This window comes from Diachasma alloeum, unplaced genomic scaffold, assembly GCF_001412515.2.
Source record: "Diachasma alloeum isolate Michigan unplaced genomic scaffold, Dall2.0 Dall_scaffold_00327, whole genome shotgun sequence".
Lineage (NCBI taxonomy): Eukaryota > Metazoa > Arthropoda > Insecta > Hymenoptera > Braconidae > Diachasma > Diachasma alloeum.
The window spans coordinates 339,376-355,143 of NW_021680466.1; the positions used below are offsets into that span (position 1 = coordinate 339,376).

General features: G+C 44.4%; 2 protein-coding genes across 2 annotated transcripts; one reads left to right on the forward strand and one right to left on the reverse strand.

Annotated features, from left to right (window-relative positions):
* The first annotated feature begins 100 nt into the window (after positions 1 to 100).
* LOC107040337 (serine/threonine-protein kinase atr) lies at positions 101 to 12,037 on the forward strand. Its single transcript, XM_015260388.1, has 2 exons — positions 101 to 206; positions 2,876 to 12,037. Exons 1-2 carry the CDS (start codon positions 166 to 168, stop codon positions 10,230 to 10,232), a joined length of 7,398 nt encoding a protein of 2,465 aa, XP_015115874.1. The 5' UTR covers positions 101 to 165; the 3' UTR covers positions 10,233 to 12,037.
* Positions 11,886 to 15,560, reverse strand: LOC107040297 (odorant receptor 13a). The gene is made up of 7 exons (XM_015260324.1): positions 15,373 to 15,560; positions 14,934 to 15,086; positions 13,819 to 14,208; positions 12,450 to 12,549; positions 12,270 to 12,368; positions 12,066 to 12,221; positions 11,886 to 11,966 (listed from the first exon to the last, which is right to left on the reverse strand). The coding sequence occupies exons 1-7, from the start codon at positions 15,558 to 15,560 to the stop codon at positions 11,910 to 11,912; spliced, it is 1,143 nt and encodes a 380-aa protein (XP_015115810.1). The 3' UTR covers positions 11,886 to 11,909.
* Positions 15,561 to 15,768: the final 208 nt, after the last annotated feature.

The window sequence follows — 15,768 nt, forward strand, 5'->3', positions numbered from 1 at the left end:
CAAAATCGATTGTGGGTGCTGGAGGGGGGGCAGGGGCCTAGCCTGACCTGAAGATTTTTGAAATGGCGTTTTGGAAGAGTTACATGTGACGCATGTGACTTTTGGCTGTTGTTTACATCGTCATGTGAATAATTGATGGTAAATTGTTGTTGATAATACGTAGGGATGGACATGGACGAGTCCGACTCGCCGGAGATCCAACAGAGGTATGAATTCTTGAGTTTTTATTACGATCAAGGGTTCTATTGTTTTCTGAGGCAATTCTGAGGAGCGATTTTGCTCGTTTTATGTCGACATAAAATCATAAATTTCAACCAATCCTAATTGAGTATTCCGATTCCAGGACTGTCATTGGTTGAAATTTACGATTTTATGTCGACATAAAACGAGCAAAATCGCGCCCCGATAGTCCTTCTCAGTCGACAATACCGGAAAAATCCATTATTTACTGAATTCTATGAAAAAAATGGCTTCATCCGTGTGCCGTTTCGATTCGTCTTGCTTTGGAACACTGGTTGTAAGTTTTTACAGCAAAAAAAATTATAATTCACTAGCCAATACTGGGAATACGAATCAAAAAGAAATAGGAATGGACTTTTTTTCAACGTTTTTTAAACTAATTTTGCAATGATAGAAAACATTTTAGAACGAATTTTCCAAAGCAATACGAATCAAAAAGAAATACGAATAAAGGCAGTTTTTTTTAAATGAAACTTCTCATTTCTTATATTTCTGCCCTCCCTCTTCGATCCTCTCTGCCAGATAAGTTGATATTTCCATTAGTAATCCTTCCATCATCTAAAAGACCTCTATATTAAAAAGTAGGTGAAGCATTTTTGGTGGTCAGCAATCTATTTGGCCAAGCATATGCTAGACTTAGGAATATTTCAAGTTTATCTTAGCTTGCGAATAAAAATCAATACATATAATACAATGTAATTATATATATAATATAGATATAATTATCATTGTTGAGTTTGACGAAAATTATAAAATAGACAGACAAATATATATTTTCTTCTTTCAATTTTTAGTTTTCTATACATATAGGTATACATCCAAAATTTGAAGGATATTTTTTCATTTATTTATTTAACTTCACAAATTTTATAACGCGAAATTTGCTCTTGAAAAGCCCACATGGACCTTGAAAGGTCAGCATAGGCTTGTCGAAATAGACTGACTGAAAATGTTTCAGCAATTTTTTTAAAGAGGATTGACACGAAAATTCCATTTTCACATTTGGAAAAGGGAATCAATTAGCATAAGCCTTACAACATGAATTTTTCATCGTGAAAACTTTGAGAAATCATTTTTCAAATTTTTTTCTCAAATCTACATAATAAAAGCGGACGTTTACTCCTTTTGAATGAATAAATGAATGCATAATGATAAAAAATAATATGCATAAATGTGAGGGGCTACTCCCGAAATCACGGCGCCACTCTGGCATGAAATCATTTTGAAATGACTCCGAAATCACTGAAATCAAGTGATTTCAGCTCTCCAAAATCATTTTCGAAGTCATCCCCGAAATCATGTGAAATCGTCTGAAATCAATGAAATCACCGAAATCAGTGACGCACTGGCGTAGTGCGAACCGTGCAATTAATTTGTGATTTTGAAATTGACACACTTACTGCCATAGTGGAAAATGGTAAAATGGACCGCTTTTCATCGTCATTACTTCAAGATTGACAGAGTGGAATCAAACGAAATCATTTTTATTTTCCAGTTATTATTGTCAATTTTGATTTTCACAATTTAACACAACCCGTTTTGCCCCACCTCTATTATTTATTAATTTTATTTTTCTGAAATCACAAATTTCGAATTAATGAAATCACTTGAAATCATGAAATCACCTCCCGTGACGCTCGAAATCACCTGAAATCGACTTCGTTTCAAAGTCATGGTGTCACCCAATTATGGAGTGAGTAGCCCCTCGCCTAAATCAGTAGCGAAGTGGTAAACCGATTCAAGTCGATTTTAACTATCGGCCAGTTTTAATTGAATATCTCGGAATCTAAGGGAGCTAGCTAAATTTTTCTCCAGACCTTTTTTGCAGCACTCAATTTGCTCCACAAAAAAGGCTTGTTTGGTGAATGACTAAATTTAGGGTGGATGTGGGGTGAAAATGTGGAGGGAGTTGTTGGGAAAATTACTGATGAGCCGGATTTAAAATATCACACTTTATTTTGTGGGATCGAACCACTTTGTCAAAACTATTTACACTCTTTGGTTTTCAATAGTTGAATGTCTAATTAAATTGATGATTGTCTTTCACTGTAAATTCGTTGAGTCACTGACTTTAGGCTGAATTTAATCAACAGAGGTGATGTACTGAACAAAACGGTGATCTTACTAAGACCGGTGATGTACTTAATTACTAGTGAGCTAGGTGAGGTTCAAAGAGCTACTGTACTCGGTGAGGTGCGATATAAAACTTGTACAGGTGATTTGCCCGAGATAGACTTGTACGGTGAGAGGCTAAGCCTAAACTGATTCGTGCGTGTTTCGGTGACTTATGGCTAATGACCCGAAGGGTCCCGGAGATTTTCGAAGTAGGCCGATGGTCGACCAGAATGTTCTGGAAATTTAGTTGCGTTTCAAACAAGGTTATTACGAAAATTTCATTATCTCCTTTAGATTCAAAGATATTCTCCAAGGACTCACCTACGAGATAAGTCGACTTAAACCGTTTTACCACTTCACTGCTGAAATCCCTATCAAATCACGAGCGCGCGAGCCGCGCCCCTTTCCTCATACTATAAATGCCAATATAAGAAATTAGAGGGAACGAAGACAATATAAGAAACGAGAGGTTGACTGAATTTCCCATTCTGTCCCCTAAACGCTCGTTTCTCCCCCCTAGAATCGCAGTAGCCGAGTCCCTCTGGGGAGTGATCAACACCCCCGCGATAAAGATCTTCTCCCTCAAGAAATCAGAATCAGAGCCAAGCCTCCGGGCATTCCTGGAGCTCCTGAACCGTGCCGCCGAGAACTTCATAAACATCCTGATACCCCCCTTCAAATCAAGCCCCAGGTATGACCCCTTGAAATCCCAGTACTCGGCCTTCACGCGATGGCTCTTCGGCGTCCTCTTCCACGTGATCGGCGACCCCCTGAACCCCCAGGTCCTCCTGAATAGCCTCGAGGTTCAGGCTTGCATGCTTCGAATTCTCTCGCGTCTCCACCTGCCTGAATTCTTCAGAATCACTCAGGAGTACCTCGCGATCCTCGACGACACCCTAGACTTCGAGTCAGACCCCCGAAAGAGCCAAATAATCATAAAACAGTTCGTCGTCGAGCCCAACTCCATCGAGAAACTAGATCTCACCCACTTCCCCGTGACGATCACGCGAGAATCAATCGTCACAACTCAGATCTCCATAATGAAGATCATCATAAAGTCTGGGGTGTCGTCCTGGGACCTGGAGGACCTCTGGAAACGAACCCTCAAGATCATGATCAAATGCAAACTCGAGTCGAAGGTGATATCGATGGAGCTGATCTCCCAGCTCCTCACATTCTCTTCATTGGACGATGACAAGGTCCAGATGTTCGTCTCCCTCTGCGTCGAGGTCGTAAGAAGCCTGAACACCCTGAACCCCAACAAATCACCTGACAACGTCAACTTCAATGTAATTAATCGCACCCCAACGATCCTGAAGGATCTCCTGACGAACCTGAAAAACACGTCTCAAGTCGTAGATCTCTGCTTCGCTGTCGTCGAAGCCACGACCTCTGGACGAATCTCTTCCAAAGAATTGGAATATTCCGCGATCGACAAGATCCGCAATCATCTGATCAGACACCCGCGATCTGCTTCGCCACTTGAAGACGAGAACTTGTTGAAGTGGCATGAGAAGTCCTCGAAGTTCTCGATTATAATCGCTCACTTTATCATCTACCAGTTGAATACATCGTCGAGAGCTGGAAAGTTGATCGCGGCTAACACCAGCCCCCTCTGGCGGTCAATTCAAGCCCTGATGCTCCAAAAGATCGAGACGAAAGAGCTTCCAGAGCTCAGGAAATGCTTGGAGATCGGGAGGACCATATCCTTGTGGATGATGAGCAAGAAGATTCGTGGAAAGCTATTCGACGACTCTGAAGCGTTGATGGCGAGCCTCAGGGGCCTTCTGGAGAACTCCCAGGACTCCATGGAAATTGAGTTAAGTTACTTGTGCCTGATGGAGCTGATGATGATCGGGGAGTTTCCAAAGGCCGAAGTCCAGAAGATCCTCCTCCTCCCCTGGTTTCCAGACAAGTCTTCCAGTAACTTGGACCTCTCAAGAAGACTCTCAACGTCTCTCAAGACCCTGACCATGGAGACGAAGCTCAAATGTCTCGAGACGATCTGCGAGTTTGGAAAGGGAAGGGTCAGAATCAAGTACCTGAGCACCTGCGTTTCCAATAATGACTCGGAGTTATCGGTGTCAGCAGTTCGGAACTCAGTTCTACTGCTGACCGATCCCGAGGCGTCCTTCAATGACATAAACCTTCATGTCCTGAGGCCCGCGGTCGTGGGTCAGAGAGTAGCCCTGCAGGAGGCAGTGGCCAGGGTCCTGGGGGACATAATCTGCCTCCTGTCTGGGAAAGCCCAGTTGATCCGACCCGAATGGGACTCGTTGACCTGGAGCATCAACTGCAACGTCTGTGTCAAGCACTTCGAACATTCCTCAGGACTCAGCGATAAATTCCCCATCGACGAATCCATATTCACGTCCTACTTCTCCCTCTTTTCTTCCAACGTCTTGAGTGTTCGTAGAGCGATGAGCAAGAATCTCGTTAAACTCTCGAACCATCTCCAGAGCTTCAGCTCAAATGCCGTCTGCAAGACTTGGCTAGCTCTTATCAATGATCCAGACGTGGAGATAAGAAGCAACCTTTCGAATTCGATTGCGAAACTAGCGCGGAACAAATTGAAGTCGATTTTTGGTGGTCGTAAATCGATTCAGGATGACACCCCCAAGGACCTGAAGGACTTCGTCGAGCTGGTGATCGATCACCTCGGGGACGGGTTGACAGTGGCTTTAGAGAGGCCCAACGAACCCCTCCAGATGTCCCTCGTCAACACCGCGAAGGAGTTCGCGAGGGCTGAGATCTACTCCGCGGAACGGAGGATCTGCGCCATCTTCATCATCACGATCATGCATCCGGAGTCTTCGTACACCGCGATGGCGTCCGCAACGGTTGCTTACAAGGAGGTCGCGGGCTATTGCAAACTGACCCCTTACAAGCTCTTCCTGAGGTACCGTAAGGACTTCGTTGAACTGATGACGCAGTTGCTGGCGAACAACTTCGTCGAGAAGTCTCACAGTGTCGCGATGTCTCTCAGCAAGATTGTTCACTGTATCGGGTACTCCGGGGCCCGAGAGTTCATGAGGAAGGCAGGGAGTCTAGTTGTGAGCCACTTGGTCCCGATGGTGATCAAAGTCCCGAGGGTCAGAGACATGTTCAAAGAAATCGCCGATCTTCTGGCGCTTGAGGAACGCGAAATGTTCGTCGAGTACTTTCAGCAGATCTGCCCTCATTTCTTCCTCAATGAGACCCCGGAGGTGGGTAGTGAGTGCCTCGATCTCGTCTCCAAACTCGCGAGAGTTTCGGCTAGAGACTTGATGAAGATCTCCTTCATCGGAATCTTTCGAAAGCTTCTCCTCCACTTTCACGATAAGATGGAGCGGGTCTTGATTTGTCTTGAAGTCATCTCCGAGTTTGATGCCGATCATAAAGGTAACTTCGAGACAAATCAGAGTATCGCCAACTACCTGAAGCCTCATCTTCACGCGGTTCTAGTCAAGTTTGATACTAATTTGGGACCTATGAGCGATGAGGGGACTCAGAAGTCTGCGCTGGGTTCGCTCGGGGCTCTGATGAAGTTCATGGGGGCTACACATTTGAGCCCCCTCAGGTACAAGATCCTGACGACTTTGAGGACATGTCTGAACCTCACCAGGCCGGGGTTCAAGAAGTTGTCTTGTTACGCGTGGGATTGCTTCCTCCGGAATGTTTCTTTGGAGGATCTAGGGCCCCTGCTACCCACTATTTGCGTCTCCATGGTTCCGTTACTCGACTCTTGCCCCCAGGAGGCCAACGCCATGATGGAATTCCTCTTGATAGACAACAACGAAGCCTTGCAATCTCACATATCTGAACTCTTCTTCATCGATGATCTCAAAGTCAACAAGAGGATCTCGTCAGTTGTCGCTAATCAGGTCGCGAGGTCGACGCCGAGGGACCCCGAGGCCGGGCTGAAGATCTGGATTCGAAGGATCAAACACGAGACCGATGAGGTGCGATCCAAGGCACTGAGTCACCTGAAGAAATTCCTCGAGGTTCACAGGAGTCACTTGAACGACATGATCCTCTCCAACACCGACGTTCATCCTCTAGTGGTGGATTTGCTAGACTCTTTGCTCGCAGGATGCCAAGATAAGGACGAGAGCATCAGGTTGAAATGTGGCGAGTGTCTTGGGCAGCTCGGGGCAGTCGAACCGAGTCTTCTTCCTCGAAGAATCGTCTCCAAGGACGACTCCAAGTTCATCCCGGAGATGAACGAGGATTTCGCGCTCGAGGTCCTCCAGGAACTCGTGAGAGCCCTGCAGATGGAGAAGATCACTCAGAACGTCGACTGCTTCTCCCTCGCAATCCAGGAGATCCTCAAGACCTTCGAGATCTCTCCGACCGGTTCCAACTCGAGAATCTGGAATTCCTTGTCTCCAACGACTCAAGAGAGAATTCTCCCCCTTTTGAACTCGAGATACAAACACACAGCGACGGATCCTGACACTGTAGAATCCCCGGTGTACGGGTCCTCCGCAGGGTCGACCTTCGAGAAGTGGCTGTACAACTGGACCTGCTCAATGATCCTCACAATAAAAGATCCAAAGCTCTTCTCAGTCCTGAGTGCCTGTCAACCTGCGTTACGAAGGGACTCTCGCACCACGATGTTCTGCATCCCCCACATCTTCACCCACATCATCATGAAGGGTTCTGACACCGACAGAAATCGTTTGCTCACCGAGATTTTCGCGGTGATCAAATCTGGGGATCAAACTCTCGATCAAGAGCTGGTGATCCGTCGTCCCCTGAGACGAGAGACCAACGACAAGAAGAGCGACACCAGAGTGTCCGACGAAGCGAGAAGGATCAGGTGCTCTCAGGTGGTGTTTTCCACGCTGGACCACGTGATGAGGTGGCTGGGAGAGAAGCGGAGGGAAAAAGACCAGAAGTACCTCCTCATGCAGAGATTCGTTGATCAGTTAGATAGCTTTGTACTGGCTGAGGCCTGCTACAAGTCACACGAGTACCATCGAGCCCTGATGTACCTCGAGAGACACATGACGTCGAAGAACAAAGGATTGTCAGATCAGACGGAAAGTGGTTTGCTTGCGAAGATCTACACGCAGTTGGAGGAGCCTGACGGAGTATCAGGGATTCTCGCCACTCAGGACCAGTCACCGACCCTTCAGCAACTGGTGGTGGCCCATGAGGTCACTGGACAGCTTCAGGACGCAGCCATCTGCTACGAGAAACTGGCACAACGTCTCGTGTCCCCCAAGTTCATCCAAGGCATGATTCATTGCTACTTGGGATTGGACCAGCCGTTCACCGCGATGAAGTTCACTGAAGGCGTTCTAGGCTCCAGCCCCGAGCTGGAGCCCCTGATGGTGGAACATGAGCCATTCTGGAGACTAGCCAATTTCGTACAGCTGAACGATGACAAGAACTCTGTCAAGAGGGATCTGCTGGAGGATTTGAAGAGGGGCGTCCAGCCTGACCTCCAAGGCATCAAGAAACGACTGGTCACTCTGCTGGGAGCCACATCTCATCGGGTCTCCTACCTCCAACAGAGCTACCCCTACATCATGAAACTCCACATCCTCAACGAGTTCGAGAAAGCGACTGACCTAATGTTGAAGAACGTCGAGAGCCTTCCTATAATCCTAAAGGAGTGGGAGCAAAGGGAACAGCTGATCAGAGCTTCAAGAGGTGTGGAATCAGTGCTCGGAATGAGGCGAGCAACCCTCGACCTCTTTGTCCAGCTGACAGAGTCAAACCAGCTGACAACCGACGTCTCCAATCTGAAGCAGGAAATCGGGAAGATCTGGCTGAAGAGTGCGAAGATAGCGAGAAAGTCTGGTCTCTATCAGCAAGCGTACATGTACATCCTGTCAGCTTCAGATTTCTGTCCTCCACAGGAACTGAACATTGAGCTGGCCCAATTGTACTGGCAGAGGAACTCCCAAGAGGACGCGCTGATCACCCTGAAGCGATCGTTCACTAATTGCTTTCAATCTCTAGATTATTACCAAAAGCTCCAGCTCCACACGTGTCCCCCGGACCGCAAGAACTTTGCAAAAGCCAAATTGCTATTCGCGAGATACAACGAGGAGACATTGAACGTCGATAAGACGACGAATATGAAGTACTACGAGGAGTCGTACAGCGCTTGGAAGTCGTGGGGCAAGAGCTCTTTGGCGCTTGCTCAGTATCAGGAGTCATTCATCGAAGCACAAGCAGGACAACCAAACGGGAGCCTCCTGGGTAAAATCATCAATTACTACGGGAGATCGCTTCAATTCAGCTGCAAGTACGTTCACCAATCCATGCCGAGGATGCTGACCATCTGGATGGACTTCGCGGAGAAGGTCCACACATCGGAGAGGCCTCAGAAGGAACAAGTGGAGATGGTGGAGAAGATGACGAAGATCATCGACGCCTACTGCACGAGACTGCCGACGTACGTGTGGCTGACAGCACTCAGTCAACTTATCTCGAGGATCTCCCATCCCTCCAAGGACGTGCAGGAGCAGCTGATCAAGATCCTGGTAAAGCTGATGGCAGCTCATCCTCAGTACTGCATGTGGATGATGGCGTGTGTCTTGAACTCGAAGAAGTCACCGTTGACGAGTGTCTTGGGATCGGACAAGCGTCCTCTGAGCTTCAAGGATCGAATCTGGAATCACAAGAGTCTGCAGGAGCCCACGATCAAGAAGATCATGACGTCTTTCAGGCTCCTGTGGGAGAAGCTCATTGAATTCACAGCCTTCAGGATCGAGGGCGGGGTCTCGAGGACCAAAGTGTCCATCCTCTGTAAAGACTTGCCGAAATTGCTGAAGAATCCGAGCTTTGGGTCGATTATGATGCCGACGACTCAGTTCTTCAGGCTCTCGTTGCCGGCAGATGGAGCCCTGCCGGATGGATACGATCCCCTCAGCAATGATCGAATATCCATCGTGGGGATCGAAGAAGAGGTTACTGTCATGACGTCTGCGCAGAAGCCGAAGAAAATCATGCTGCGGGGGTCTGATGGCAAGCGTTACAGCTTCATGTGCAAGCCTGACGACGACCTTCGAAGGGACTTTCGCCTGATGGAGTTCAACGGAATCGTCAACAAGTACCTCCAGAAGGACCCGGAATCCAGGCAGAGACGTCTCTATATCCGGACGTATTCCGTGGTTCCTCTTCACGAGAAATGCGGAATTATCGAGTGGGTCCAGAACCTTCTGCCGTTTCGTCAAGCTCTACTGGGGATTTACAAGGAGAGAAAGTTGGGCATGAGTGGCGAGGAGCTGCGGAGGCTTGCTCCACCTCTCAGGACAGACTTGGAAATCAAGAGGAAGCTGTTCGTGGAGAAGCTGCTGCCCAGGCATCCACCGGTCCTCGGGGACTGGTTCAGGCTGATGTTCCCCGATCCCTACGCGTGGTACGAGGCCAGGACTGCTTACATCAGAACAACAGCTGTCATGTCCATGGTGGGGTATGTGTTGGGGCTCGGCGACAGACATGGCGAGAACATTCTGTTTGATTGCAAGTGTGGAGACACCGTTCATGTGGACTTTAATTGTCTCTTCAATACAGGGGAGACACTGAAAGTTCCTGAGAAGGTGCCCTTCAGGCTAACTCATAATATGGTGAGCGCCATGGGGCCCCTCAAGTATGAGGGCCCTTTCAGGAAGTCTTGTGAGACCACCATGAGGGTCCTCAGGACCCAGGCCAGAACCCTCAACAGTGTGCTTAAGCCTTTTGTTTATACGGAGAGGGTCACTACTGATGCGGAAACTAATGTCAGGAATATCGAACAGAGGCTGGCTGGGTTCGTCAAGCTGGTGGATGAGAGCATGGTTAAATTGAGTGTTAAGGGCCAGGTGAATCATTTGATTCTCGATGCTACGAGCATTGATAATCTTTGTCAGCTGTATTATGGGTGGGGGGCGCAGTTGTGATGGCAAGGGATTATAGGTCAAGTCTCCGTAACTTATGATTCGAAAAATTGGGAATTGTTGGGGTTGGGAGGAAGCAGAAGGGTTTGAAGGCATTTTTGGATAGAGTTTACTCGATGTGATGGAGATTACAAGAAATATGAGTTAGGGAGACTCAGGGGAATTCCATGGAAGTTGAACTGCACGTCGTCTTAAGAGCATAACCAATCAGAATGACCGATAAGAAATGGCGGGAAAATTTTGTCATTTGAACTGTCACTGTCGTTTGATTCTCGATGCTACGAGCATTGATAATCTTTGTCAGCTGTATTATGGGTGGGGGGCGCAGCTGTGATGGCAAGGGATTATAGGTCAAGTCTCCGTAACTTATGATTCGAAAAATTGGGAATTGTTGGGGTTGGGAGGAAGCAGAAGGGTTTGAAGGCATTTTTGGATAGAGTTTACTCGATGTGATGGAGATTACAAGAAATATGAGTTAGGGAGACTCAGGGGAATTCCATGGAAGTTGAACTGCACGTCGTCTTAAGAGCATAACCAATCAGAATGACCGATAAGAAATGGCGGGAAAATTTTGTCATTTGAACTGTCACTGTCGTTTGATTCTCGATGCTACGAGCATTGATAATCTTTGTCAGCTGTATTATGGGTGGGGGGCGCAGCTGTGATGGCAAGGGATTATAGGTCAAGTCTCCGTAACTTATGATTCGAAAAATTGGGAATTGTTGGGGTTGGGAGGAAGCAGAAGGGTTTGAAGGCATTTTTGGATAGAGTTGACTCGATGTGATGGAGATTACAAGAAATATGAGTTGGAGAGACTCAGGGGAATTCCATGGAAGTTGAACTGCACGTCGTCTTAAGAGCATAACCAATCAGAATGACCGATAAGAAATGGCGGGAAAATTTTGTCATTTGAACTGTCACTGTCGTTTGATTCTCGATGCTACGAGCATTGATAATCTTTGTCAGCTGTATTATGGGTGGGGGGCGCAGTTGTGATGGCAAGGGATTATAGGTCAAGTCTCCGTAACTTATGATTCGAAAAATTGGGAATTGTTGGGGTTGGGAGGAAGCAGAAGGGTTTGAAGGCATTTTTGGATAGAGTTGACTCGATGTGATGGAGATCAGAAGAAATATGAGTTAGGGAGACTCAGGGGAATTCCATGGAAGTTGACCTGCACGTCGTCTTAAGAGCATAACCAATCAGAATGACCGATAAGAAATGGCGGGAAAATTTTGTCATTTGAACTGTCACTGTCGTTTGATTCTCGATGCTACGAGCATTGATAATCTTTGTCAGCTGTATTATGGGTGGGGGGCGCAGTTGTGATGGCAAGGGATTATAGGTCAAGTCTCCGTAACTTATGATTCGAAAAATTGGGAATTGTTGGGGTTGGGAGGAAGCAGAAGGGTTTGAAGGCACTTTTGGACAGAGTTGACTCGACATGAAGATCAGAAGAAAAATGAGTTAGAGAGACTCAGGGGGAAGTCCATGGACTTAGTCTGCATGGTGTCTCAACAGTATAACCAATCAGAATGGAGGATTTAGAAACGGCGGGAAAATTTCCGGATTTGAAATACCAAAGGGCGAATGAATATTCTTACTGAATAACGTGAGGTGTACAACTAGTGCAGAGCAATAAACAGATCCTTATCAGTCAGAATTATATTTTTCCACTCATGTTAATTTTCAGAGAAGCTACGGAGGAGCATAAAATAAGAGAGAGATGAACTCAGGATCTAAAAATAAATGATTAATCCATAAGTTTGTAATTTTCTGTAAGGTGTAAATAAACTTTTGTATTTTTGAATTTAGTCGTGTGATTTTCATGTTCTTACTGCACTAAAATTCTCGAGGTTCATTGCACTCAACTTTCCAGCTGAGAGGAAGTTTGATTTTTGAGATCGGAGGATTATGAACTGAAGATCTTTCCGGAGGTGATTCGGGCCGATGTACCAATTGGCCGAGAATGTTGCTGTACTTACTCTAGAACTCTAGATGATTGTAATTAAAAATTTTTTTTAATGATTTCTTTTTATTACCTGAGTTATGAGTTCATCGCCTGGCCAGCAGAACAAAAGAAGTTGGAAGAGGGCCATCATCAGGTATGAACAGTATTGCGGAAATTTATCAAGTTTTCCCTTCGTTAGAAAAATAATAAAAATGTTTTCTTAAAAATTTGCTGAGATTTTGAAAAAACTTTCATTTCGATGACTTCTTACAGATTGCGCTTGAAATCCAACGAGGCAAATAATCAGACTGCTGGCGAATACTTGGAGAAACATCAACGGATTGAAGAGAAACTCCAGGCGATCAGAGAATCTAAACTTTAGAATTTCTAATATCAATCAATTTTCTCACTCTGCTGAACTTTTTTTTTCTAAATTAAATTCCCCACAAAAAATGTCTTCAGAAATTTTTTTCCAAATCCACTAACCGAGTCCACTTTCCCAGTCTCTATTCGATATCTGATTTGTTGTATAAATTCAATAGTGAAGTGGCAGAACGGTTTAAGTCGACTTAAGGATGTACCTTTCGGCCAAAAATTCACGTTTTTTTTTCATTTTTCTGGCAAATTATTGATCGGATTGACGCGAAATAATATACCGCTTTTGCGTTTTATCATTATTGACTGACTCACGAAGTTTCATGGTAGTGCAATCATTTTCCTGCATTTTTTCTAAAGTTTTGTGAATTTCCGAAAAGTTTAAAAAAATACGCAGGAAAATAATTGCACAATCATGAAATTTCGTGAGTCATTAAGTAATAATAAAACGTAAAAACGGTATATTTTTTCACGTCAATCCGATCAACAATTTACCAGAAAAATTCAAAAAACGTGAATTATAGCGAAAAGGGTGTAACACATCCCTAACTCTCAGCTGAGTTTTTGAGGAATATCTCCGTACCTAAGGGAGATAGCGAAATTTTCGTAATGACCTTTGTCGTAGCTTTCAATTCGCTCTACAAATAAATCCCATAACCGCCCACCAGAACACATTCTTGAGGTACTGGGCCTCTGTGTTGGAGAGCAACGTTTTTTTAGAATTTATATTATTGTTTGTACTGATAAACCATGAAGTTTGATGTATAAATTATTGAAATTAATCTGGAGTCATGTATTACTGCACATTACCAAATTATTCTATCTGCCTTAGATTCCGAGATATTAACCCTAGACTGGTCACCATGCGAGGGAATTGCCGCAACACGTCGTTTTATTCACCTTGCCATCGACTGGTTGACCGGAAAAATTTGAAAAAAATTTAATTCGCCAATTGAAGTATCTGGAAAATTCTAGTTTTTTTTTTTTCATTATTGTATCCTTAATTCTGGGAGAAAAAAAATTATTTCCAACGGGTGAACAATTTTTTCCCGTGTTAAATGAAATTGCCTGTTGCGCGACGTTGCTGGAAACAAAAAAATAACACGGCGACACTCTCCCGCGAAGGTGACTAAAGTCGCATGTCCCCGTCAGGTGACCAGACTAGGGTTAATTGAAAACTGACTAATAATCAAAATCGGCCTCAACCGAAAAATCGTCGGAGGCTGAGTTTGAACATTAATGCGCTCAATTCGGATAATCATCACCTGATGACAAGCTGATGATGCTTGATGATCACCCGCACACGTTGCTCCAGGTTCTCCACCGACTTGGCGAAATTCAATTCAGATATATTTCTCTCTATGATCGCGAAATGTCCGCATGTGTGCAGTAGCGCGGTGGCAATCAGCGTGTCAGTCGCCAGGATTATGAGTGCACAGGTGGACGTTGCCAGCAGTTGGGAGATGTAGACGAACTCATAAGCAGGCGAGTGGTAACAGAATTCGGGATAAGTTGCCAGGAATGGAACTCGCAATCTCTCAGATTGCTCTGAATTTCCGGGATGAGGGAGGAGATGAAGGAGAGGAAGGCTGTAGAAGAAGAGGAGGGCATTGCAGATCAGAAATGAGTAGCTCATGGTTATGACTTTTGCTGCTCTAGAATCAATCAAGACGTTGAGAAAATTGATGATTGGCATTTTACTGATATAGGGGAGGGTGGGGTAAAATGGACACTAGAATTTTTTAAATTATTCATAACTCAGGAGCATGAGTCAACAGAGCCAGGGCCAATCATTACCACTTGAAAGCCTCCCTAGAACGGGTCCACATAATAGATGATGCGAGCTGTTCCTGTGGCTGTGAAAGCCAAGATCTGGATCACATTTTGTGGCACTGTCCCAACTTGACTTCAGAAAGGATAATTCTTAAGAAGGAACTTGAAAAATGTAAAGCCCCACCTACAAACTCAATCACCCCTTTTATGAAAACAACAGATGCAAAAATCGTGACAATATTGCACAATTTTTTCAAAAAAATTTTCAAAAGGAAAGAAAGATCTGAAAAACTAACGAAAGCAAAAAAAAATTATGTATATAGTTATTTATTTTCATGAGAAAGGAAAATGTAAGCATTTAGATTAAGATACCGTTACTGATAGTGTAAATAAATCCTGTTGATTTTCGCACTTAAAATAATAATAAAAAAAATCAGAAACTAATTTATCAATTGAGCTCAGTTTAGGCTCGTCACAAAGGGAAATAATTGTTCTTTGTATTAAAAAAAATTATTAAATTTTATCAACATTTCAACCCCTCATTAACATTTTAAAAAAAGTCGAGTGTCCGTTTTACCCCAACCTCCCCTATTGTGTTGACGATTACTTAGCACTTTTGTAAAAATCCTCAGGCTCCCCCAGGTGATTAGCAATCTTCCAATAATCATTGATGAGAAAGCCAACGGAATCGGAAGTATCTCTTCTTGAAATCCAAATGACTGATTTAAGAATTGCGAGAATGATTGTCAGAAGAACAGAACTAGAAATCAAGTACATTTTTCTCGTATAAATTAATGAAAATATGATTATTATTTAGAGTTGAGAATTAAACAATGCTTAGGAGGCCTCGGGAGTAAAAAAATTACTCAAATGGCGTAAAAACTTTGCGTCATGAAAATCGTCATCAAAAATATTCTTCAATCCAAATCAAACAATCGAATACTTTTCACCAGAAAAATTGATCAAAAGATTATTTAAAAAAAAAATTGGAAAAAATTCTGAAAATTGTTTTTGATCCGAACGAATCAATCGAATTTACAAATTACCTCGTCTCCAAAACAACATCAAAATCACTTCGACGATAGTAGATCTCCAGCGCCTCAGGTACAACAATAAGACTCATAAAAACCACACAACAGACATATCTCCCACAATTCCTAGGATAAAGTCCCACCACCTCGAGAATTTTCCTATTAATCATGACAAAATCCTCGATGTCCAGAGGCTTTCCCATCTTTACCTCCAACTGACTGCCACCCTCTTCCTCCAGTTCTCCACCCCAGGAAAATTATCGCAATTACGACAATTACAACTTCAATACTTCGATTCAACTTTTAATAGTGGGAGAAACTCAACAAAGAGACTCCTGCCCCATGAACTGATCCCATGAATATTCAATAGCAAAAGGTAATTGTCGACAATTGCAGCCGGAAGTCTTTCCC